Source organism: Hevea brasiliensis, chromosome 11, assembly GCF_030052815.1.
Source record: "Hevea brasiliensis isolate MT/VB/25A 57/8 chromosome 11, ASM3005281v1, whole genome shotgun sequence".
In the NCBI taxonomy this organism is placed as follows: Eukaryota; Viridiplantae; Streptophyta; class Magnoliopsida; order Malpighiales; family Euphorbiaceae; genus Hevea; species Hevea brasiliensis.
In genome coordinates this window covers 96,191,480-96,216,744 of record NC_079503.1, presented here as the reverse complement: position 1 = coordinate 96,216,744, position 25,265 = coordinate 96,191,480, and the positions used below count along the sequence as shown (strand labels likewise).

Below are 25,265 nucleotides of genomic sequence, written 5' to 3'. Positions count from 1 at the left end.
GAAAGGAATTCTGCCAGATTAAAACTCTTTTTGACATGTTATATTTAATCAGCAACAAAGTAAAAAAGAAAGGATTAAAGAGAATTTTTGTTATAGTTTTGATGTTTATAAACTAAAATTAAGAATAAAACAAGAAAGATTAAAAGATAAGCAGAAGAGAGAAATTCTTTGATAAGTTCAAAACGCTACAAAGAACCAAATCTTCAAAGGTAGATGCCACACAAGGAATATTGTGATAAGTCAAGTAATTCGCCATAATCAAACTAGATTGATAAGAATTAAAATCTGGTAGCACTTATGCTAAGATTTTCTCTTTATTCTTTGAATTGTCTGCAATCTCTTAATTAGAATTTCATTTTTGTTTAATTTGATTGAGTCATTTCTTCCCTTACCAAGACACATTAGTTTGGTATCAGAGCCTTGGTTAAGCAATACTTTAAAGCCTTTGGAAAGCAAACACGTGAGAGAGTGAACCAACCTATCCCAAAACCAATTGTAAACATTTAGGGAGTGCAACCTACTATAATGGTTGGAGAAAAACTCAACCAAATCACATATGCAACATTCTTGACCAGAATGGAGTTAACCCAACTGTAATTGTGAGATCGCCTTGATAGAATGCAGGAACAATTAAATGCTTAAATCACATAACTTACTCAAGCATTAGCCAATCTCAGTACTCCATTGTAACGGTAAAACCCTCCTCGACTCAACCATTTTCATAGAGTTGTTTATAACCAAGAAGAGGAGTAAGAGGAGCCAAACGACAAAGAAGGTGCTTATGACCAGCAACACCCTAAGCATTCGCATGATCCGAGGGACAATATAAAAATGAAAATTCCTACTTTTTGAGGTATTAGTTCTCCTGAAGAGTACCTAGAATGGGTGCGAACTTGCTGCCATTGAGTTTATTGATTATGCAAACTCATGGTGGGAGAAAGTAAAAGCTCAAAGACGAAGAGATGAGCTTGATGATGTTGAAACTTGGCGAGAGATGAAAAGAATTATGGAGAGAATATTTATACCTGAGTATTACAAACAAGAGTTGTACCTTAAACTCAAAAGTCTATGCCAAGGAAGGATGTGTGTTGAAGATTATGTGAAAGAACTTGAGATGCTTATGATGAGACGTGACCTAAGAGAACCCTAAGAACGGACCATTGCTCGTTTTCTTAAGGTCTGAATGGTGAAATTGCTAATGTTGTTGAATTACAATCTTATATCTTCTTTCAGGATGTGATCAAATTAGCCATCAAGGTTGAAAGGCAAGAGAAGAAAGGTGGTTATAAGAGCAGCGCCACCAAAACATTCACAAAACCTGCCAAAGCTAGTACCCAGTTGCTAGTAATAAGGGTGGCGTAAAGAAAACTGACAAAGGAGAGAGCTCAATCAAGAGCAAGGGCAAGGAGAAAGAGATAGAATTAGCCCCTTCCAAGAGAAATAGAGACATTAAGTACTTCAAATGCCTTGGTCATGGGCATATAGCTTCTGAATGCCCCAACAAGAGGGTGATGGTGTTGAAGGAAGCACAATGGGAGCTTGAAAGTGAAGATGAAGCATGTGAAGAAGAGGAAGGGCAGGAGGCAAGTGACGAAGAAGAAGAGATTGAGTATGCTAATATTGGGGAAACTTTGGTTGTGAGAAGAATGTTAAGTACCCATCCTACAAAAAAAGAAGAATAAAGGGAGACACCAGATGCACAATTCTCAATAAGGTATGCAATGTTATTATTGATGGAGATAACTGTACTAATCTTGCTTCTATCACTTTAGTTGAGAAGCTGAATTTACCAACTTTAGTGCATCCTCATCCTTATAAGTTACAATGGCTAAATGACGATGGTAATGTTAAGATGACTAGGCAAGTAGTTGTTCTTTTCTCCATAGGCAACCATAAAGATAAAGTTATGTGTAATATTTTGCCTATGAATGCTAGTCATCTGTTATTAGGGAGGCCATGGCAATTTCACAAAAGAGCTAATTCATGATGGGTTCAAAAATACCTATTCATTTATAAAGGACAGAAAAAAGATTGTATTAGGTCCTATGAGCCCCCAACAGGTTCAACTACTACATCAGAAATAAGTGATCAGTAGAAAGGAGAAGAAAGAGAGTTTGTTCCTAACAAGGGGGACATTTTTTACGCTATCACTAACCATGACCTTGTTTTTGTTCTTCTTATTAAAGAATTGCTTGAAGCTAACAATATTGCAGTTCCTCCCATAGTAATTAAGCTGCTTGAAGAGTTTGGGGATGTCTTTCCCGAAGAGATGCCAAAAGGACTACCACCCCCTTGTGGCATTGAACACCAAATTGACCTAGTGCCAGGAGCAACATTACCAAACAGACCTGCCTACAGAAACAATTTAGAAGAGACAAAAGAATTGCATAGGCAAGTCATGGAGTTGGTGGAGAAAGCGTATGTTCATGAATTGATGAGCCCATGTTTTGTTCCTACTCTGTTGGTGCCCAAGAAGGATGGATCCATGCGCATGTGTGTTGATAGTAGGGCCATCAACAAAATCACAGTAAATTATCATTATCCCATTCCTAAAGTTGATGATATGCTTGATAAAGTACATGGTGCTATTGTATTTTCAAAAATTGATTAGAAGAGTAGGTGCCATCAGATTTGAATGAAGGAAGGGGATGAGTGAAAAACAACATTCAAAACCAAATTTAGATCGCATGGATGGTCATGTCTTTTGGCCTTTCTAATTCTCCTAGCACTTTTATGTGCCTAATGAAGCATGTGTTCTACCACTTCATTGGTAAGTTTGTGGTTGTTTATTTTGATAATATTCTGATTTATAGCAGGATTTTTGAAAATCATCTCAAGCATCCAAGGGCTGCTTTGAAACTCATACTCAAAGAACTTTGATTTATCTTTTAATGATAAATATGAGAGAGTAAAAAGAGAACAATTTTGAAAACTAGATTATGTGGACTAATAATATAACAAGTATTAGAAGTGAGCGTCATTGAAGATGGTAGCTAGCATTCCTCATATAATTTAATAAAGAGCAATAAAGAGTCAAATTAATAAAGATGAAACAAAGTATGGCAAATTAAAATAAACAAGTATCAATCAATATAAAGGCCATTCCACAGCTGGGAGTTCACATGCTTATTGACCGGGTGTTAGTCCAATTAATCTAATGAATGGGTAACTATGTCTTTGAAGAGAATTAATTCTAATATCTCTTAGATTCTCTTTTAAGATATCAAAGATGTATTTTAACTTAACCAATTCCTACTTTCGTGGCTCTTAATTTAATTAAACCCATTAACTTTTATAATTAATTCATGAAAGCCTTTTCATAGCCTTAGTCTATCTCTTGATCTAAAATTATAAGTTCTAAACCTTGCTTTTCCACCACTAATCTTCATCTCTCAATTTATCAATTAGTGATTTAGAGCATAATAAAGCACAAGGAAGAGATGTACAAATCCCCATTTAGTAAATAAAATTTGATCAATACCATTAGTTATTACATACCAACAATGAAATCTAAAACAAACTACTTACTTATGTTCATATTTACAATGAAATCTATAAAGAAATAACAATAAACATGAAAATAGCTAAGGAATAGAAAAACCCAAAAGATAAATCAATTTTGATGATGGTCTCTTTGTTGAAAATCCTCTGTTGCCATGAGAAAAATCAGATATCAAGCTATCATCCTTTTCTTGCTTTCAAGAATCTAAAATTTTTTAAAGTTTCTCTCTCTTTCTACTTATAGATAAAACTAAGAAAAATAAGCACATATACTACCAAAAATGCTGCCTTAGCTAATAGGTTAATGTGAGGTACAAAAGGTGTTGGAGAAGAAATTCACGTGACATTGCTGAGTTAGAGTGACTTTTAATTCACACGACCCTGTACATCTGCATTCTCCAATTACTTGAGCCCGTGTGATCTGTTTAGGGCAGCTAGACTTCAAGCTTGTAAAAAACACAAGGTGTAGTACTAGGTTGTGTGATTGTGAAAGATGTAATCACACGACCCCAAACAGAGCCTGTGTTGATGCTTGTGTAACTCTCTATTTCTCTCTTGCTATTGAAGTTGTAAATTACAGTAGCTTGTGTAAATGGAACACGGTTGGTGTTTTTGTCAAGCTTGCATTCACACGACCTGAGACATGGGCCAATGTCTACCTCTGTGTGACTTTCTATTTCTTCATGACTTAGAAATTTTTCTACTTTTCTTTTACAACTCCATGGACTTCCAAATCAATAAATACTTCTCTGTAATTGCTCCAAAGCCCTTTTATACTTGGAATTAACTTATGAAAGCAAGAAAAATATGAATGATCCAAAATTATAAAAATAAAGCAAACTAAGTAAAAACATCGATAAAAGTATATATATATATATATATTTAAGGGCAAAATGGATGCAAATCATGTCCTTAATAACTATATAAAGTAAATGCAACAGGAATGTTGATTTATTTATTTATTTATTTATTTCTCTTTACTAAAATTCCATCTCTTTACACATTTTGTTGTTTCTTTGCCTACTCTAGCTGATCGCAGCAGGATTAATGATTTCTTATCATCATTTGTCTCTTTATACATAAACAGTATTAATCTTATTGCAAAAGGTTACAAATTCTCTGTTTTTGGTATTCCTGTTGTCTTAAGCTATCATAACATCCAAGTGATGGATCAGTGGCAATAAAAGCACTTAATGGAGAACATTTCCCCTTATGTTTTGAATATTTTTCTTTCTGTTCTCCATAATGTAACCCAAGATTATTTAATGAAGTTCTTGGCCTTGTTGTTTTGTTGATACATGATACAATCTTTCTTTCTTTCTTTCTTTTTTTCTTTTTTTTTTTTTAATGAAGTTCTTGGTCTTGTTGTTCTATGGTTGAGTGAATAATTTTTGAATATAATCTAATTTTGCCATTTTGTGTTGTCTAAGAATATTGGGTTTGCAATTCATTATACACAGATTGCAACTTTTTGAATGCATCCATTTAATTTGGTTATTTTATTTTCTTTACAATGGCACCTTCAAGTAATAGACAAACGAATATAGAAAAACTACACAATCTAAGTATCTAAAGATAATTAATCTGTTATTGAAAAAAATTATTATTTTAAATACATTAGTAAGAGGTTAATTTTTAATTAATTGAATATGTTTTAGTCATATGTATTTTAAAATATGTAATTTTTTTTTGATAATATTTACAAAATTAAAGTTGGATAAGTTTAATATTAAAGTTGAGGACTTCTCTTTTAAAACCTTCAAAATTGAGGTAATATAGGTGAAATTAACTCCCTTTTTTTTTTTAATTGGAAACCGGTTACTATAAGTTAGAAGAACTTTTATGTGCATTAAATTAAAATTAGAAGAGATATATTACAAATTGAAGTTTAACTATTATCCTATTACAATGCCCTAAATTCATTTCAGGTATCTCGAGTGAAAATAAACCCAAAAGGAACCCATGATGTTCAAGATTCAACTAGAGTTCCTGTGTTATTGAAAACTGATGAGGATACAACAGAGATGAATAAAGATGAAGAATTGGGTCTTCCTGCAAATGTGGATAAGAGAGCTTGAGCATAATGTGATGAAGCCTTAGAGATTATTATAGCCATGAAGTAGAGGATTGGATATATAAAGGAGCTATGTACTTGAATGCATCCAATGGTTTATCTCTTAAGAGGTCTCTGTTAGGTCCTATAGTAAATGTTAAATGCAGTCCTGAGACAAACTTGGTTTCTTGTAAAGAATATAGCTTAGGGTAGCGAAACTATGAACATAAGTGTGCTTCAAATGTTCTTGTATTTATTACTATTTATTAGATTTATGATCCAAAATCCTAGTTGATTTGAAAGACCATTTTCCTAATTTGAATGAGAGAAATATTTCTCAATAGGATGGAAGAATATTTCCTATATAGAGTAGTGCTCTTTTTTTAGTATTATTTCTAAATTGGGTAGAACTCCTAATCAAATTAGGATTGAGAGAATTAATACTATAAATAAGATAATGTTGAAAAAGTTATTTAGCTTTGCCCATAGAGAGAAGCATTACCCATGGAAAGTGGCTTTACCAATAGAGAGTGGCTTCGCTCATTGAAAAGTGTGGCTTTCAGCTCATGGAGTGGAGTTGTTGCCCATTGCAGAGAAGGGTTTTACCAATTGTTGAAGATTTGGCTCTATCTATTGATGAGGTGCTTTTGCCTATTGCAGTCTCATGGAGAAAGACTGGTTTCGACCTAAGGTGGAGAAAGGACATAATGCAAGAGGAAGGAATTATTGTCTATTATAGTTGAAGACGTTCTTTGTGGTGTAGTAGTAAATATGTTGGGTTATGTCTAGAGGAGATTGAGATGATTAATTAATATATTTATTAAGAGCAGTTATATAGTGTGGTTTCTCTTGGGTGTAATTGGGTTGATAGGCAGTATAGCTTCAGCTTGCAATGGATGATTTATTATTATTAATGGTGGAAGATGGTATGTCCATGTATATAGCCTTATGTAAAAAGAGTGAACCACGTAAATATTGATATTTTATGTATTTATTTTATTTTTTTTTATAATTTATGCGCTTCTGGAGGGCATGACACTATAATGGCAATTTTACTAGGGAAATGATAAAAAAATCTCAAATTTTATCAATTTTTATAATTGTATCATAATTTTTTTTAACAATTATACTCTGAATTATTAATAATTAATTAATTGCACCCAACCATTAATTATTTCTATTAAATTTAATAGCCTATAACCACTTGGAATTAGTTAGCTTTCGCAATGGCGGATTTACATTATAAAATAGGGGTCAATTGAACCCTCTTTTTTTTTTTAAATATTCTTTGTATATATGTATATTTGTATATATTGACTCCTCATAAATTTAACTATTGAACCATCTTTTCTGATAAAATTTAAAATTAATTGAGATAAAAAATGTATATACACTTAAAAATTTATTTACTTTAAAATTTTGCTGTAACTTTTCAATAATAAACTTTATTAAGAAAAAATTTTAAGATTTAAGTGTAATAAATTGATAAATGACTTTTAATTAATTTTTTACTAATATTTTATTATTTATTTTTATATGTTGATTCCGAAATTGTTTTTTTAAATCCGCCACTGATTAGGGAGGATAAAGATAGGGAGGAACTTAGGGATTACTGGGGTTAGAAATTAATTTAGGGATTAGAGCTAAATCGAAAATCCAACAGGCATTGACTGTTAAATTTAATAGAAGTATGGCAGAGTGTAATTAATTTAATGTTAATAATTCAAGTATAACTGTTAAAAGAAAAAAAAAAGTTTATGATACAATTATAAGAATTAATAAAGTTTCGATATTTATTTGTAATTTCTTAAGTTTTATTTTATCTAAAATTTCTGTTTAATTGTGAGCTTATCATTTCTATAATTCTGAAGCGAATGGCCTGCAAGGTTTTTTTAATAGAATTTTACCTTATCGGGATGAAGACTCTTCCTTCTCTTATTCAAAGGACAGATTACAGAACAGTGTTTTCTCTGAACTGCTAATTAATGTTTTTCTTAAGAATATTAATGTTACTCCATGTCTTCGTTTCCATGTTATTAAAGAAAAAAAATTGTGCTTCTTAATTGTGGCAGCTTCAGTTGCCCCCAAATGTAAGAAATTTTATTTGGCGTGTTATGCGAGACATGTTCTCACTAAATGTGGATTGGACGCCGTGGTATTCATGTTCATTTAGCCTGTGATTTATGTGGTCTTCCAGAAGATTTCATGCACTTGCTTACTCCCTGTCCAACCTCTACCATGTGTTGGAACATGTTAGGCTTGACATACCTCCTTTCCTTACCTACTGTCGAGCACTGTCTCACTCATGCGCTTCTTAATCTGGACCCTCAATTGAGCTCTTAGGTCTGTGCTGTTATTGGGTTTCTGTGGATACTTCGTTTCTCTGGAAGGGTCAAAGATCAGATGCTCATGCTCCAGCTATTTTAAATGCTGCTAGTAATATGCTTAGCGTCTTAAAGTTTTACCTCAAGCTCCACACCCTGGTCTCTTGATGCCACCAGCAGCGGTTCAGGCTTATCATTGGCATCCTCCACCAATGGGTTCATTTAAATGCAATATTGATTCATCCACATTTGCCTTGGAACATCGTTGTGGCTTTGGGGCTGTTGTTCGAAACAGTCAGGGTCTTTTTCATATAACTATGTCAGGTCATTACCCAGGCTTGCGATCTCTTCGTGAGGCTGAGGCTTGTGGATTGCGTCAGTCACTTCTCTGACTCTCTTCTCAACAGTATCACTCTGTTTTAATAGAAATTGATTCTCTGGAAGTGTTTAATGATGTGTCCCATGCAGCTGACTTATGCATTGAATATGGCCTGCCAGGTTTTTTTAATAGAATTTTACCTTGATCAGAGGAAGACTTTTCATTCTCTTCTTCAAAGGACAGATCACAGAATAGTGTTTTCTCTGAACTGCTAATTAATGTTTTATAATTAAAATATATCAAATTTGAATTAACATTAAATTTTAAGATAGTTACTAAATATTTTAATTGAAAAAAACAATCTAAATCTTTTAATTTTAAAAATTTTAGAATATATTTTAAAAATATTATATATTAAAATTTGTTTAAATTTATTTGTAATGATTATAGATGAAATATGTTAAACTACTAATTAAATTTATACAATAGATTGTTTTTTAACAAATTATTAATATTATAATGTATAATTAATTTATATTTAAAAATATATCAATTAGATCCCAATTTGATTTGATTGATCATTAAACTCTTAACCATTACAAAAAGAAATCTCTATCCAAACAACCACGGGTGTTTAGGAGCTTCTTTTAGAAGGAAGAAAGTGTCTAAAAAAGAAGATAAAACTAGTACATACTCCTGATCTTTAAGCAATTAGACTTTCCATCAGTCCTCTGTGGCTCTCTTTGGTCAAAGGCTTTCTATTAAAAAAAAAAACAAAAGTGAATTCATCTTTAATATTTTGATTTAATATTATTTGCCACCTAAATACTTGATTTAGAGTAGCTTTAACTCAGTGCTTTAGAATTGTAAAGTTTGAGTCTCAATTGGCATTAATTGAAAGAAAAAAAAATCCTTAGTTTGAGAAACTCAAGCATTGATACAATGATAATATGATAAAGTTAAAATTCATCATTTCCTTCATGCCTCATGAAGTTGCCCTTTGTTGTGAAAATTACACCCACATAACTTAAAGAATACAAAATTTAATATGTTTTAGTGTAAAGTCTATTCTACTAAATAAATTCACTATAAAAGAAAAATAATTACAATTACTATTTATTTTTCTCACCCTTACAAGTCACTCAAATATAATTCATGGAATTTAATACACCTCTTCATTTTATGAGCTCTTTACAATATAACATAATGACCAACCAATAATTTATATATATACACTACTAAAACTTAGTCCTTTTGAGACTCTAATTATTAAATTTCGTAATTTAAATTCTACTAAACTTCCTATTTTATCTAATTTTCTAATTCTAATTTAATTTGGACTCTAATAATGTCCATCTCCAAGTCAAATGGTATTAGTATTCAACACTTTTATAAAAATCAATTTTCTCTTGCGTACTTCCTTGCACTTTTTGATTATTGATATTGTCTCTTGCCTCAACTTGTATTCTTCCAATCAATGTGCTTCCTTCTAATTTGTAAAAATTTTTTGCACCAATCTTTTCACCCTTCATGATTAGGAGAGTACCTCGACTAACTCTCATGACTCCATCATGAATCGAACACTCATAACCCAAATAATCCAACTTACCTAAGGAAATTAAGTTTCTTTCGATTTTAGGAATATACCTCACTGCTTCCAACAATTTCACACAATTACCATATAGCTTGATCTTCACTCTTTTAATACCTTTGAACCTCATTCTTGTTTCCATTGGCTAGCTTCACTTTTTCCACTTTCTTGTCTTCAATCCCATCAAACTACTTGTTCTTTAAGTACATATGGAATGGGTAAGTAGAATACATTTACCACTCATCTTGTAATGGATCTTTTACCTTTTCTTTATCATTATCCACATTCAAACATTCACTGTTAGTACCATCATCAATTGCAATTGTAGCAATTTCTTCTTTTTCTTTTCCACGACTCTTTTTGAATTATTTAAACTTTGCAAGATCTTCCTTCATCTTTATATAATGGTATTGAATGTAGTCCTTCTCATGATAGTAGTAGCATTCTTTATCTTCAAGGTCTATTCGTGGTCTTGAGTTTAATCTACTATTCCTTCTCCAATTATTTTCATGTGGATTGCTTCTACCACAATTATAACTGGCAATAAAAGCTCCACCTTCATTGCTATTACTTGTCTTCTTAAACTTCTCATCATCTAAGATAACTATGGTAATCTCATCCACCTTCAAAGTCTCCTTCCCAATTGTTAGGACTATCACCAAGCTTTTATAAAATTGTGGGAGAGAGGCTAAAAGCAAGAGGGCTTTATTTTCATCATTTACCTTCACACCAACACTAGCCAATTGAGTAATTAATTTATTGAAAATATTAAGGTAGTCCCACGCATCAGTACCTTCCTACATTCTGAGTTAGTATAACTCATTCTTCAAGTACAATTGATTTGTGAGTGACTTTGACATATACAGACTCTCTAATTTCTTTCACAAAACAAATGGCAAAGTCTTCTCCAAGACATTGTATTTCACATTAGGGGCTAACGTCAATCGAATCGTACTCATTGCCTTTTGTTGAAGTTCCTCCCAATCATTATCTTTCATGTTCGTCGATTGCTTCTCGTTCAATACTTTGATTAATCCTTGTTGCATAAGGACATCCTTCATGGTACTTTGCTACAAACTGAAATTATATTTCCCATCAAACGGCTCTATCTCAAATTTTATGCTCGCTATCTTTGACATCTTGAACCACAGTTCTAATACCAATTGTTGTAAAAATAACACCCATATAAATTAAAGAACACAAAATTTAATGTGGTTCGGCATAAGCCTACTCCACTAAAGAAATCCACCATAAAGGAAAAATAATTACAATTACTATTTATTTTTCTCACCCTTATAAGTCACTGAAACAAAACTCATAGAATTTGAAACCTCTCTATTTTATGAGCTCTCTACAATACAATAAAATGGCCAACTAACTCTATATATATACCACTAAAGCGTAGTGCTTTTTGGACTTTAATTATTAAATAATAATTTAAATTCCACTAAACTTTATAATTTATCTAATTTTTTACTTCTAATTTAACTTAGACTCTAACAACCTTTTATTATTTCGCTCAGAAATGAATGCTTATATTTAAACCATCTATGGTTTACATTGAGTATCGTTGGTAGTTTAAGACAGTTGCAGCATCTTTATCTCCACAACCACTGCAGTTTAGTATGACCTTAGTGCCACTGGGCAAAGTTGGACAAAGTTTCTCCAGAAATGCCAATGCATGAGTGCCTCCAGAGATGGAATTATACCCTTTATTATGCTAAGCCTTTTGTATGCTGCAACCAATATACAACCATTATTACTCTCCCATCCTTCCTTTAATTTACTAGATTATTATTATTATTTTAGATAATATATACCTTCTACCGCTTCTTCATCTGTTGCAGAATAAAACTCTGCATGTCCTGTGTCTTTAAGAAAGCTTAGTTCTGGGCTAACTCCTGAGTATTCTAGCCTGTAAAAGTGGCAAAAGGTTAATACAATCTTTGTTAATTATGTGATTATTTGTTCAAATTATGTGCATAATGCTTAATTACTTACCCCACACCAATAGAGTGCGGTCCTATTATCTAGCCTTCCTCATCCTACAACAAATAGCTCATGGCTCCATGGTAAACTCCCACTTCTCCTCTAGCCAGAGTTGCAGCATGTTTCCCACTATCCAAACCAAACCCAGCAGCCTCAACTCCTATCAACCTTACATCTTCATCTCCTACGAATTCGTGGAATATCCCCAATGCATTAGACCCGCTCCCTACACACGCAAGCAGAACATCTGGCTTGCCACCCATTTCTCCATCGCCTGCCTCCTCGTTTCCTTTCCTATCACTGACTGGAACTCGCGGACCATGCTTGGACATGGATGAGGCCCCACTACAGTACCTGTCAAGTAATAGGTTGTCTGCAAATTTCCTACCCATTCCCTGATTGCCTGTGAGCTTGCATCCTTAAAATTTCCTTCCACACATTTAACCTAATAAACAGTATATACACAAATTCAATACACATAATAAATTGGAGCTACAATATGTGTGTGAGAGCATATATAAGGTACCTCAGCTCCAAATAATTTCATCATGAGTACGTTTGAGGATTGTTTTTCCATATCTGAAGTGCCCATGAAAACAGCACATTCCAAAGAAAGCTTGGCACATGCAGCCGCAGTTGCAACTCCATGTTGTCCAGCCCCGGTGACCGCCACCACACTTTTCAGACCCTTGCGTTTGGCAATCATGGCCTGAGCGATCGCATTATTCATCTTGTGTGCTCCGCAGTGGTTGAGATCTTCTCTCTTCAAGTAAATTTCTGGTCCATGTCCATCTTCATTCTTGTAGTGATTTGTGAGCCGCTTTGCAAAGTACAGAGGAGTCTTCCTTCCTACGTAGTCTCTTAGTGCTGTCTCAAGTTCGTCCTGCATACATAACATATATATTTTTGTTAGGTGGGTCATTATGGAAAATATAATTAATTAATTAATTAAACCCTTTTCTTAATTATGGAAAATATATTGTATGGGCATAAATCGTTCACTTGTTGATTAATGAAAGAAGTTTGAATATTGCAAGCCATATCCAAAAGCGTGTCATGTGTTTGTGGCTCTCAGCAGAGATGAGAAATGAAAAGGATTTTGGGTGTGTATTATGATGTTTAATTATATGGAAGAGTGGATTGCATACTCATATATAGAGTTAGCTGTCCCTTTCTCAGCAACTTGTAATTTGTTTCTGGTGGATTGAAAGAAACAAGCCTTGTTCTCTGCGAACACGTAATTTGTAATCAAATTTACACGATTTTCACGAGTATTTTGATGGATATTTTCTTGTTTAGAATAGTTGATATGAAATAACCGGTAAAGAAAAGAGAATTGGATTTGATATGCAGCTTGGCATTAATTGCTCTTCTGTACTTTTTTTAATGAATTTTTCTTTTATTTTTATTCAAAAACATTGCAATTGGATGAAGAAAAAATATATCACAAGGTTGGTGACACATAAATTGTGCCTAGCTTGATATGACCTTACATGAAAATCACTCTGGCCTCGATTCACATTCATGGGTGTGCAAAGAAAGAAAGATAACTTGTACATATGACAAGAAAAAAGAATTTAGTTTTATTATTTAATATTTTTAAAATTATAAAATTTCGAATTTAAAGTAAATAATATTTTAAAAAATAAACTGCAACATTTTTCATCGGTCCCTGCCCTCAAATGATAGGGTAAAGAACAAACTAACAGAGTGATGCGTTAATATTTGAGCTTTTTTATTGTACCGGTGTTTTGTGAAAACAAATTTATCAAAAGAGGGTTAGTTTGGGAAAAATTATTAATAGGAGGTGAATTATACCGAGTGGGCTTGGGTAGGATAAAAAATATTATTCATACTGAGGTTGAACACTAATTATAATAGCGTTTAGTGTGAGAAATAATTTTTTAATTCAAAAATACTAATTTAAGTAGCATTCAACGTTCAAAATGCCAATTAAAATAGCGTGTAAGGTTTGAGACGCTAAATAAAATGACATCCAACAATTGTCACATAAATAAATATGGCGTGCACTTGGGATGTGAATTAAAATTTAATTTATTTTTAAATTTTTTTAATCTTTTCTTTTTTTTTTTTCGTGAAATAACATTATCTTGAAGGTTTTTTTTTTTAACAGTTTTATTCTTTTAAATTTATTGTGGCTTGAAGCAACATCATGTATATTACTTTTTTTGCCTACAAATTCTTTTAATTTTAGCATACGAAGAATTGTTGGGAACAATATCAATAATTGTGTTAGAATTCAATTATCTCATTGCAAGTATTTTTAAATTAAAATTTTTATTTGTAGTTAAAAAAATAAAAATTATCTATGGATGTGCACGTAAATAAAAAAATGAAGTTCTTGTCCTTGTTTTGTAGTTGCAGTAACTCTTCTATGCAAGTGTTGGTAACTCATGTAGTTTGCTTCTTTCTATGGTTTGAGTGAATTTTTTTGAAATAATGCAATTGTCATTTTTTTAGCGCAAATATAATCACCACATATTTGTACTCTGTAGCTTTTGCTTATCTTGTATCTGCTAAATTTTGGACTTATTAGCGCTGCATGTGTTCTCACACGAAAAGAGAGTGAAGAGGCTTTCTGTTCTCAAACGTGGCACCTGCAATTATTACGCCTTAGTGCAAATATTCATGCTCTCTCCAATAAAAACCAACAAATGAAAAAGCAAAGAAAGTTCATTCTTTGATTATTATACCCTGTTATTTCATGTAGAAGTAACATATGGATTTAATCATAGTATGATAATTAAAGAAAAGTACTTATAATTTTTAAAAAAGAAAAATTATTTTTAACACATGAGAAAAATCTCCGGGATGCTTTTTTCCTCCTTATTTCGACTGCCAAAATCAAAATCTCCATGAATATTCTCATAATTTTGCTTATCACTTTTTACATGTCCATTCAAATCTCCACCAATAAAAATATTTTCTTTATCCGATATGCTTTGTATTAAATCATCCATATCTTTCTAAAATCTTTGTTTACTCTTACTATCTAGTCCTATTTGTGAGGCATAAGCACTAACTACATTTATTATTTCTCTTTCTAGTACTAACTTTACTAGTATAATTCTATCTCCTACTCTTTTCACAGTCTTTCAATGTCTTGTCTATGATTATGCCCACTCCATTCTTATTTCTCTCCTTTCCAGTAAACTACAGTTTGTATCCTGAATTATCCATTTCCTTACTTTTCTCTCCTATCAATCCCCCTCCCCTGAAAAAAAAAAAATGGTCATCTTAATTGGCATCTTAAACCTTACACGCAATTTTAATTGGTATTTTGAAAGCTAAATGCTATTTTAATTAGCATCTCCGAATCAAAAAGGTTATCCCTCTGGCTAAATGCTATTATAATTAGTGTTCAACATAAGTATAAATAATGTTTTTTATTCTACCCAAGCCCACTCAGCAAAATTCATCCCTCATTGATAATTTTTCACAAACTAATCCCCTTTTGACAAAACATCCATAAATAAAAAGCTTTGAATATTTATTGCAATATATTCTATCTATCTATTGCTCTCGGGTGACGTGGGGGAAAACAAATTAGTAGGGTGGTCCGGTGTAGGTTGGTCTCGATTGGACCATAACAGTTGTAAAGAGTCCTGTACCTACCAAGAGTAGAAAAGTCTTTGTTATGAGAGGATGCTAATGACTAATAAGTTGATATTTTTGAATATCTGATTTAATTAACCATTGCAAAAAGAAATCTCTATCTAGACAGCAACAGGTGTTTAGGAGCTTATTTTAGAAAGAAGAAAGTGTCTAAAAAAGAAGACAAAACTAGTACATACTCCTGATCTTTAAGCAATTAGACTTTCCATCAGTCCTCTATGGCTCTCTTTGGTCAAGGGCTTTCCATTGAAAAAAAAAAAAAGTAAATTCATCTTTAATATTTTGATTTAATATTCTTTACCAATTAAATACTTGATTTAGAACAGCTTTAACTCGATGCTTTAAATTTTAAAATTGTAAAGTTTGAGTCTCAATTGGAATTATAAGGAAAAAAAAAAAAACCCTTAATTTGAGATACTCAAGCATTGATACAATGATAATATGAAGTTAAAATTCATCATTTCCTTCACGCCTCATGAAGTTAGCCTTTTATTATTTCGCAGCGGAATGAATGCTTATTTACCATCTACAGTTTACATTGAATATTGTTGGTAGTTTAAGACAGTTGCAGCATCTTTATCTCCACGACCACTGCAGTTTACTATGACCTTAGTGCCACTGGGTAAAGTTGGACAAAGTTTCTCCAGAAATGCCAATGCATGAGATGCCTCCAGAGATGGAATTATACCCTCTATTCTGCTAAGCCTTTTGTATGCTGCAAAAAAAATGTACAACCATTATTAATCTACCACCCTTCCTTTAATTTGCTATATTATTATTATTATTTTTTATAATATATACCTTCTACAGCTTCTTCATCTGTTGCAGAATAAAACTCTGCACGTCCTGTGTCTTTAAGAAAGCTTAGTTCTGGGCTAACTCCTGGGTATTCTAGCCTGTAAAAGTGGCAAAAGGTTAATACAATCTTTGTTAATTATGTGATTATTTGTTCAAATTATGTGTATAATGCTAAATTACTTACCCCACACCAATAGAGTGTGGTCCTATTATCTGGCCTTCCTCATCCTGCAACAAGTAGCTCATGGCTCCATGGTAAACTCCCACTTCTCCTCTAGCCAGAGTAGCAGCATGTTTCCCACTATCTAAACCAAACCCAGCAGCCTCAACTCCTATCAACCTCACATCTTCATCTCCTATGAATTCGTGGAATATCCCCAGTGCATTAGATCCACTCCCTACACAGGCAAGCAGGACATCTGGCTTGCCACCCCATTTCTCCATCGCTTGCCTCCGCGTTTCCTTTCCTATCACTGACTGGAACTCGCGGACCATGCTTGGACAAGGATGAGGCCCCACTACAGTACCTGTCAAGTAATAGGTTGTCTGTAAATTTCCCACCCATTCCCTGATTGCCTGTGAACTTGCATCTTTAAAATTTCCTTCCACACCTTTAACCTAACATAAAGTAAAAACAAATTCAATACGCATTAAGCTCATTAAAATGCAGCTAGCTAGATATATAAGTGTGTGTGTGTGTGTGTGTATAAGGTACCTCAGCTCCTAATAGTTTCATCAAGAGTACGTTTGAGTTTTGTTTCTCCATGTCTGAAATGCCCATGAAAACAGTACACTCCAAAGAAAGCTTGGCACATGCAGCCGCAGTTGCAACTCCATGTTGTCCAGCCCCAGTGGCCGCCACAACACTTTTCAGACCCATGCGTTTGGCAATCATCGCCTGAGCAATCGCATTATTCAATTTGTGTGCTCCGCAGTGGTTGAGATCTTCTCTCTTCAAGTAAATTTCTGGTCCATGTCCATCTTCATTCTTGTAGTGATTTGTGAGCCGCTCTGCAAAGTACAGAGGTGTCTCCCTTCCTATGTAGTCTCTTAGTGCTGTTTGAAGTTCATTCTGCAAAAATAACACACATTTTTTTCTTATATGGTAATTATGGAAAAGATAATTAGTTAATTAATTAATTAAATCCTATTCTGATTGACAAACCTGAAACTCAGGGTCCTCTAAGGCCCAGTTGAATTCAGCTTCAAGCTCCTTCAAGCATGCAATGAGAGTCTCAGGCACGAACTTGCCTCCAAACCTCCCAAATTTTCCAGAGATGATTGCTGGCACATTAATGGGAACTTGCTGTGTTCCCATCATTGGTTTGTTGAGGTCCAATTTTCCGGAGTTGGGAGTATTTTCCATAGGCAAAAGTTGAGCACAAGCTGCATGGGCATTTCTGGTTCTTCTCTTAGATATCATAAGCCTATTTGCTGGACAAGAATCTTCCACTTGTCGATTAAAGAAACGAGCTTGAATATAGGAAGCCATATGATCTCAGCAGAGATGAGAAATGAAAAGGATTTTGATATTTAATTTTTTGGAAGGGTGACATGCATATTTATGAATAGAATTAGCCATCGCTTCACGTCTTAATTATTCTCTGCAAACACGTAATTTCCTTTGCAAAGATATTTTTTATAAACAGGTTGCAATGAATTTTACACGACTTTCACGAGTATTATGTGCTAAATAAAATATGAAAAAAGTTTAACGAATCAAGTGGATTCACATTTAATATAAAATAATAAAAATGATAAACTCATTTTATATATAAAAATTATGTTATTTTATTAAAATATTCTTTAAATTATTTTTATGAGAGAATATAGAAATTTAAAATTTAAATTTTAAATTATCTGTTATATTTATTGTAATTATAAATTTCAATACAAATTAAAATTTCATTTACTTGTTCTCTTTCCTCTTTTCTTTAATAAACTATTTTCATTTTTTAAATTAGGTTTACACATTTAGAAAAAAAAAAAGTTTATGTAAATTAAAAAAAAAACTTAAAAATAAATAATATATTTTTATTTATTTATTTTTATTTTAATGCGTAAATTAATATTAAAAAAGTATAATATATATTACTTTATTATAATTAAACAAATGATCAATTTGAATTTAAATTGATTAAATTAACTCAATTAAACTAACAATATAAATCGATTAAATTGATTCGATTAATATATATATATAATAAATAATTATTATAATTTCAAATGAATTCAATTGACTTAATTAAAAAATATATTTCATATAAATAAATTATATATTTTACGCAATTGAATTAATTAAATGATTAATTCACTAAAATATATGATCAATCTAAGATGTCACATATTTAATTGATTTAGTTGGCTGAAATATATATTTAATTGAATCATTTAAATGTTAATTGTTATAGTTGATTTAAATATATATGAATAATGTGACATAATGTGACATGTCGCATACTCAATTGATTCAATTAACTAAAATATATATTCAATTAAATTATTTAAATAATAATCATCACAATTGACTCAAAACATATATTGACAGTTGATTCAATTGATTTAATTGACTCAAAATATATATAGTCAATTGACATAATGTGACATGTTACATAATCAATTGATTCAATTTACTCAATTAAGGGCTAATAATAATTGTCACAATTGACTCCAAATATATATGATCAGTTGATTCAATTAACTCAAAATATATATGGTCAATGGACATAACATGACTTGTTATATAATCAATTGATTTAATTTACTCAATTAAGGCCTCAATTGACAAAAATATATTATCAATATAACATGTCATATACTCAATTGATTCAATTAACTAAAATATATGATCAATGTGACATGTCACATACTCAATTGATTCAATTAACTAAAATATATATTTCATTGAATCATTTAAATGATAATTATCACAATTAACCTAAAATATATATGATTAATGTGACATTGTACATAATCAGTTGATTCAATTTACTCAATTAAATGTTCAATTGATTAAAGAAAATGATCAATGTGATTTATCATGTACTCAAAATGATTCAATTGATTCAAATATATATTTAATTGAATCAATTAAATGATAATTGTTATAATTGACTCAATTATATATGATCATTATGATATTACACGTAATCAATTGATTCAATTAATTCAATTAAAAGCTCAATTGACTAAAATAAATGATTGAAGTGATATGTTACATACTTAAATTGATTCAATTGATTTAAATATAGATTCAATTGAATCAGTTAAATGGTAATTTTCGTAATTGACTAAAATATATATGATCAATGTGACATGTCACATACTCAAATTGATTCAATTGACCCAAATATATATTCAATTAAATTATAATTTTTGCAATTGGCTCAAATGCATATAATTAGTGTGACATTACACATAATCAATTTGATTCAATTGACTTAATTAAAAACTCAATTGACAAAAATATATGATTAATGTAACATGAAACATACTCAAATTAATTCAGTTGACTCGGATATATACATTCAATTGAATCAAGTGAATTATAACTTCTCAATAGACTTAAATATATATGATTAATGTGACATTGTACGTAATTAATTGATTTAATTGACTCAATTAAAAGCTTAATTGACTAAAATATATAATTAATACGACATGTCAAACACTCAGATTGATTCAGCTGACTCAAATATATATTAAATTGAATCAATTAAATTATAATTTTTGTAATTGATACAATTAATGTGATATGTCATACGCTCAATTTATTTGATTAATTAAAACATATATTGAATTGAATTCATATAGATTTATCCTATTTACTCAAACCAAACAAGCATACTAATTTATCTGTCATTGTCTAATTCAATTTCGTATCATAGATCAAATTTAAAGTAATTTTAAATTAAATATTAATTAATTAATTTAATTTAAATTTAAATTATTTTTATTTAAAAATCAAATAATTAAATTTAATTAAAGTTATAAATTAAAATTAAAAGTGAGATGAATAATTTGATTTGATTAAAATTAATCCTAATATTAACTGGCTACTTTTTTTCCCCTAAACTAGCCGATTAAAAGGTAAAAAATTTGACATATTGTATCTTACACGTTTTATGTAATATACATGATTTTTATCAATCAGTACAGAGTTAAGAAAAAAAATAAAAAAAGCCTCAAAACGATAAATATTGACTAAGAGAAAATTGTTTCATCACAAATATTGACTAAAAGAAAAAGTATATATGGATTGTACTCTTTAAAGATTTAATAAAGTAAAATTAAAATAAATTTTCAAAATTAAAATTTAAATATTAAGTATACGTTATTAAAATTTAAATAATTATATATGTTTTCTTCAATGTGTGCAGAAAAAAAAAGTGCAGAGAAGAAGTTTAATTTTTTTTTTTCTTGAAAATAAAAGCATAATTTATTACTATTTGCTAAAAAAGATGATGTAGTATTAAAAGAGGAAGAGTAAAAATTGGAGGAAAATTTTACCTCAAAAAATATAAAGGGTAGATAAGACATTTTATGTTACTGAAAACCCTTTGATCCACATTAATTATGAATCTACTTGATCCCTCAATCATGATCCATAAAATATTTGCATTCTAAATCAGCACACTTCAAAAAATAATAATAAATTTATCAAATTACCAATTCAGTCAACTTTATTCACTAAATTTATTAAAAAGCTTAATTAAATATAGTTTTTTGAAAAAAGGAAAAGAAAATGATAGTGTTCCATCACTGAGTTAAAGTAAGTAGTTAACATGTGCATCAATTAATAAGTTAAGTTAGTTGGGTTAACTATCAAGAAAACTGAGGCCTACTACCTAGGCCATACAATTAAACCCCATTGAAGTACCAAGTACCAACACCCACAGAACTCACCGGAGAACTACCCTTTCAGCGCGACCAATCTTCCTAGGGCCAGGTCCAGGGTTGGCATAGCAATTGATAGAAAGAAAAAAAGCGTCCGCAATTTCACAACAAGCATGCATGTCTTCTTAAATAAACCATCTCAGGCTCAAACTCAGTCAACTAACAGACCTAATGAAACCAAGTGTATATCCAGCGACGGTGATTTTCAGAGGGGATGGTGGCCAGAGTTCATGGCCTCAATCTCTTTTAGCCGTGAGCATAGACCATCATAGGAGGAGGTTGACTCAAAGACCCCAGAGATAGTCACCACACAGATTCGAGGACGACTCCACAAACCTAGGAAGGACTGTAGCCACCGCAACAAAACTGAAGATCGCAACAAGGCTAGCCTCTATTGAAGCAAGAGCAAGGTAGATCTAAAGAACACCCTCACTAAGAATTGCTGGATTTGCCACTAAAATCGCACAAAATTTATTCACAACCTTGCCAGATGAAAGGGAAGAACTCACTTCCGGAACAAGGGAGAAAGTCCTCCCCTGCCCGAATGGGGCAATGGAGGACAATAAACGACAAAAATAAAGGATAATTAGAGTATATTTAACATTATTGTTCAAGCTATTATGAAAACAGCATATTTTAAATATGTTAATAAAAAGTTATTTAATTTTTAATTAAATATATTATATTTTAATTATATTAACACTTGGATTTGTTTTATATTATGAATTAAAATTGAGGTTATTAGGGTGAAATTATCCATTGTTAACTTCGTGAAGCTTTAAACGCAAGTGTTGTTCAAATGTTTTTGTATTTACTGCTTTCAGTAGTAATTTAATTTTTTCTAAAATTTTTGTTTAATTATGAGCTTATCATTTCTATAATTCTCTTCAACTGAATTCAACATAATTTTACCTAAATCATGGAGGAGGAAGACTTTTCATCCTGTTAATTTCATATTCAAAGGAGCATAGGGACACAGTACAGAACAGGATTTTCTCTGAATTGCTGGTCAAACAGTATCAATGCTAATCCATCCATGCCCGTTTCCATTTTATTAAAAACATGTCAGGTATTAGAAGTTTAGGTAATAAAATATAATTTTTTAGTGATTAAAAGAGATATTTTATATTTAATTTTATTTATATAATTTTAGGGATATAATAATTTAAGTATAGTGATGATTACTCTAGTTATATTTTGTTGCGTCTCTAATACTCTTTAGGTTAAGAGTAATTAGTTGACTTCCGTGAAATCACATATATAATTAATAACTGACATAGTAAAAAAATGTACAACCATTATTAATCTACCACCCTTCCTTTAATTTGCTAGATTATTATTATTATTTTAGATAATATATGCCTTCTACAGCTTCTTCATCTGTTGCAGAATAAAACTCTGCACGTGTCTTTAAGAAAGTTTAGTTCTGGGCTAACTCCTGGGTATTCTAGCCTGTAAAAGTGGCAAAAGGTTAATACAATCTTTTTTAAATATGTGATTATTTGTTCAAATTATGTGTATAATGCTAAATTACTTACCCCACACCAATAGAGTGTGGTCCTATTATCTGGCCTTCCTCATCCTGCAACAAGTAGCTCATGGCTCCATGATAAACTCCCACTTCTCCTCTAGCCAGAGTAGCAGCATGTTTCCCACTATCTAGACCAAACCCAGCAGCCTCAACTCCTATCAACCTCACATCTTCATCTCCTATGAATTCGTGGAATATCCCCAGTGCATTAGATCCACTCCCTACACAGGCAAGCAGAACATCTGGCTTGCCACCCATTTCTCCTTCGCTTGCCTCCGCGTTTCCTTTCCTATCACGGACTGGAACTCGCGGACCATGCTTGGACATGGATGAGGCCCACTACAGTGCCTGTCAAGTAATAGGTTGTCTGTAAATTTCCCACTCATTCCCTGATTGCCTGTGAACTTGCATCCTTAAAATCTCCTTCCACACCTTTAACCTAATACATAGTATATAAACAAATTCAATAAGCATGCTCAGTAAATTAAATGCAGTTAGCTAGCTAGATAGATATGTGTAAGAGTATATCCTGGGCACCTCGGCTCCTAATAGTTTCATCAAGAGTACGTTTGAGGATTGTTTTTCCATATCTGAAGTGCCCATGAAAACAGTACACTCCAAAGAAAGCTTGGCACATGCAGCCGCAGTTGCAAGTCGATGTTGTCCAGCCCCGGTGGCAGCCACAACACTTTTCATACCCATGCGTTTGGCAATCATCGTCTGAGCAATCGCATTATTCAATTTGTGTGCTCCGCAGTGGTTGAGATCTTCTCTCTTCAAGAAAATTTCTGGTCCTTGCCCATCTTTGTTCTTGTAGTGATTTGTGAGACGCTCTGCAAAGCACAGAGGAGTCTCCCTTCCTACGTAGTCTCTAAGTGCTATCTCAAGTTCATCCTGCATACATAAGATATATATTTTTCTTAGGTGGGTAGTTATGGAAAAGATAATTAGTTAATTAATTAATTAAATCCTTTCCCTTATTTAGAATACAGAATTTTATAAGAATTTAATTTAATTAATTTCTTGTTTGTTAATTCTATGTTTAGAATAAAAGAATTCAATTTTTTTACTTAAAAAATTTTTCAGGCATAATTGTATGTTAAATTCTTTTTTTTTTTTAAAATAATTTATTCCTAATGAACACTTTCTAAATTAACAAACCTGAAATTCAGGGTCTTGCAAAGCCCAGTTAAATTCAGCTTCAAGCTCCTTCAAGCATGCAATGAGCGTCTCAGGCACGAACTTGCCTCCAAACTTCCCAAATTTTCCTGGGATGATTGCTGGCATAATAATGGGAACTTGTTGTGTCCCTGTGATTGGTATGTTGAGGCCCAATTTTCTGGAATTGAGGGAATTTTCTTTAGGCAAAAGTAGAGTACAAACTACATGGGCATTTCTGGTATTTCTCTTAGATGTCTTAAGCTTAATGGCTGGACATAAATCTTTTACTTGTCTATTAAAGAAACAAGTTTGATTAAAGGAAGAAATTTGAATATTGCAAGCCATATCCAAAAACTTGTCGTGCGTTTGTGGCTCTCAGCAGAGATGAGAAATGAAAAGGATTTTGGGTGTGTGTTATGATGTTTAATTTCTCGGAAGAGTGGATTGCATACTTATATATGGAGTTAGCTATTCCTTTCTCAACAACTCATGATTTGTTTCTGGTGGATTGAAGCAAACGCGTAATTTGAAATCAAAAAGAATTTGTCTTGTGATCCACATTCTAAAGTTAATTATAACATATGAGTTAATTGCCCTCATGGTAGAAAACAAATCAGTGGGGTGGGCCGGCGTGGGTTGGTCTGGAAAGAGTGGTGTAGCTGACAGCAACTGAAAAATACTTGTTAGATATTGAAATGAAAGATACCGTATATGAACCAAGAAAAAAAAAGTGGAGCCTAAATCGTGTTCTCCACGATCAAGACATCAAATACGGAAGAAAATAACCATTGGACAATATGTGAACCTTACACTTGTCTTACAATTAAGCCAGGTCCATAAGGCGAGTAACATATTTTCTCTTTCTCTCCTCTCCTCCTCCTTTTTATTCTTTTTCCTTTTCTCTTTCGAATCTCTTTCTTGGGTGATTAGTGGTTAGCTTTTCAATGGTGGTTACCACCTAAATTGATTTTTTTATTGTTGATTTTTCTAATAAACTCTCATATTTGTATCTATTTGAAATATATCTGAATTTCTCTTCTTAAATTTCTAATCGTTAGGAATAGATCTGATGTTCTCTTTCCAATATTAAGGTCCTGTTCTTCCCATTATTTGGCTTTTATTTTTCTCCCCTTAAAATTTTTTTTTTCCAATATTTGAATGAATTGAGCTATTTGATAGTTTGAAATAAAGTATGGATCGTTGATTTCTTTTAATTTAATCTCTTCTACGAATCACAGAGGTAACAAGTTCTCAAAAGGGCAATCTTGCAAAAGGTTTTGGTTGTCCAAAGTGAAAAAGTTCAGCTACTACCTAGAAGATTATTCTACTCTACTTAGTTCATCTCTGAATATAAAATTTTAATTGTTTATATTTGTATTTTTTTCTATATGAAAAAATTATATTATACTTATCTTATAATTTTTATTAATGAATTGCCAAATCTTATATATATATATATATATATA

General features: G+C 31.8%; 1 protein-coding gene and 2 pseudogenes across 1 annotated transcript; all 3 read right to left on the bottom strand.

The window, feature by feature from the left end:
* Positions 1–11,019: 11,019 nt before the first annotated feature.
* Positions 11,020–12,804, bottom strand: LOC131169137 (tryptophan synthase beta chain 2, chloroplastic-like; annotated as a pseudogene).
* Positions 12,805–15,803: 2,999 nt separating this feature from the next.
* On the bottom strand, positions 15,804–17,752 carry LOC131170710 (tryptophan synthase beta chain 1-like). The gene is made up of 5 exons (XM_058130433.1): positions 17,377–17,752; positions 16,927–17,283; positions 16,396–16,829; positions 16,215–16,309; positions 15,804–16,128 (listed from the first exon to the last, which is right to left on the bottom strand). Exons 1-5 carry the CDS (start codon positions 17,701–17,703, stop codon positions 15,947–15,949), a joined length of 1,395 nt encoding a protein of 464 aa, XP_057986416.1. The 5' UTR covers positions 17,704–17,752; the 3' UTR covers positions 15,804–15,946.
* Positions 17,753–22,449: 4,697 nt separating this feature from the next.
* LOC131170372 (tryptophan synthase beta chain 1-like) lies at positions 22,450–24,216 on the bottom strand (annotated as a pseudogene).
* Between the last annotated feature and the right edge of the window lie 1,049 nt (positions 24,217–25,265).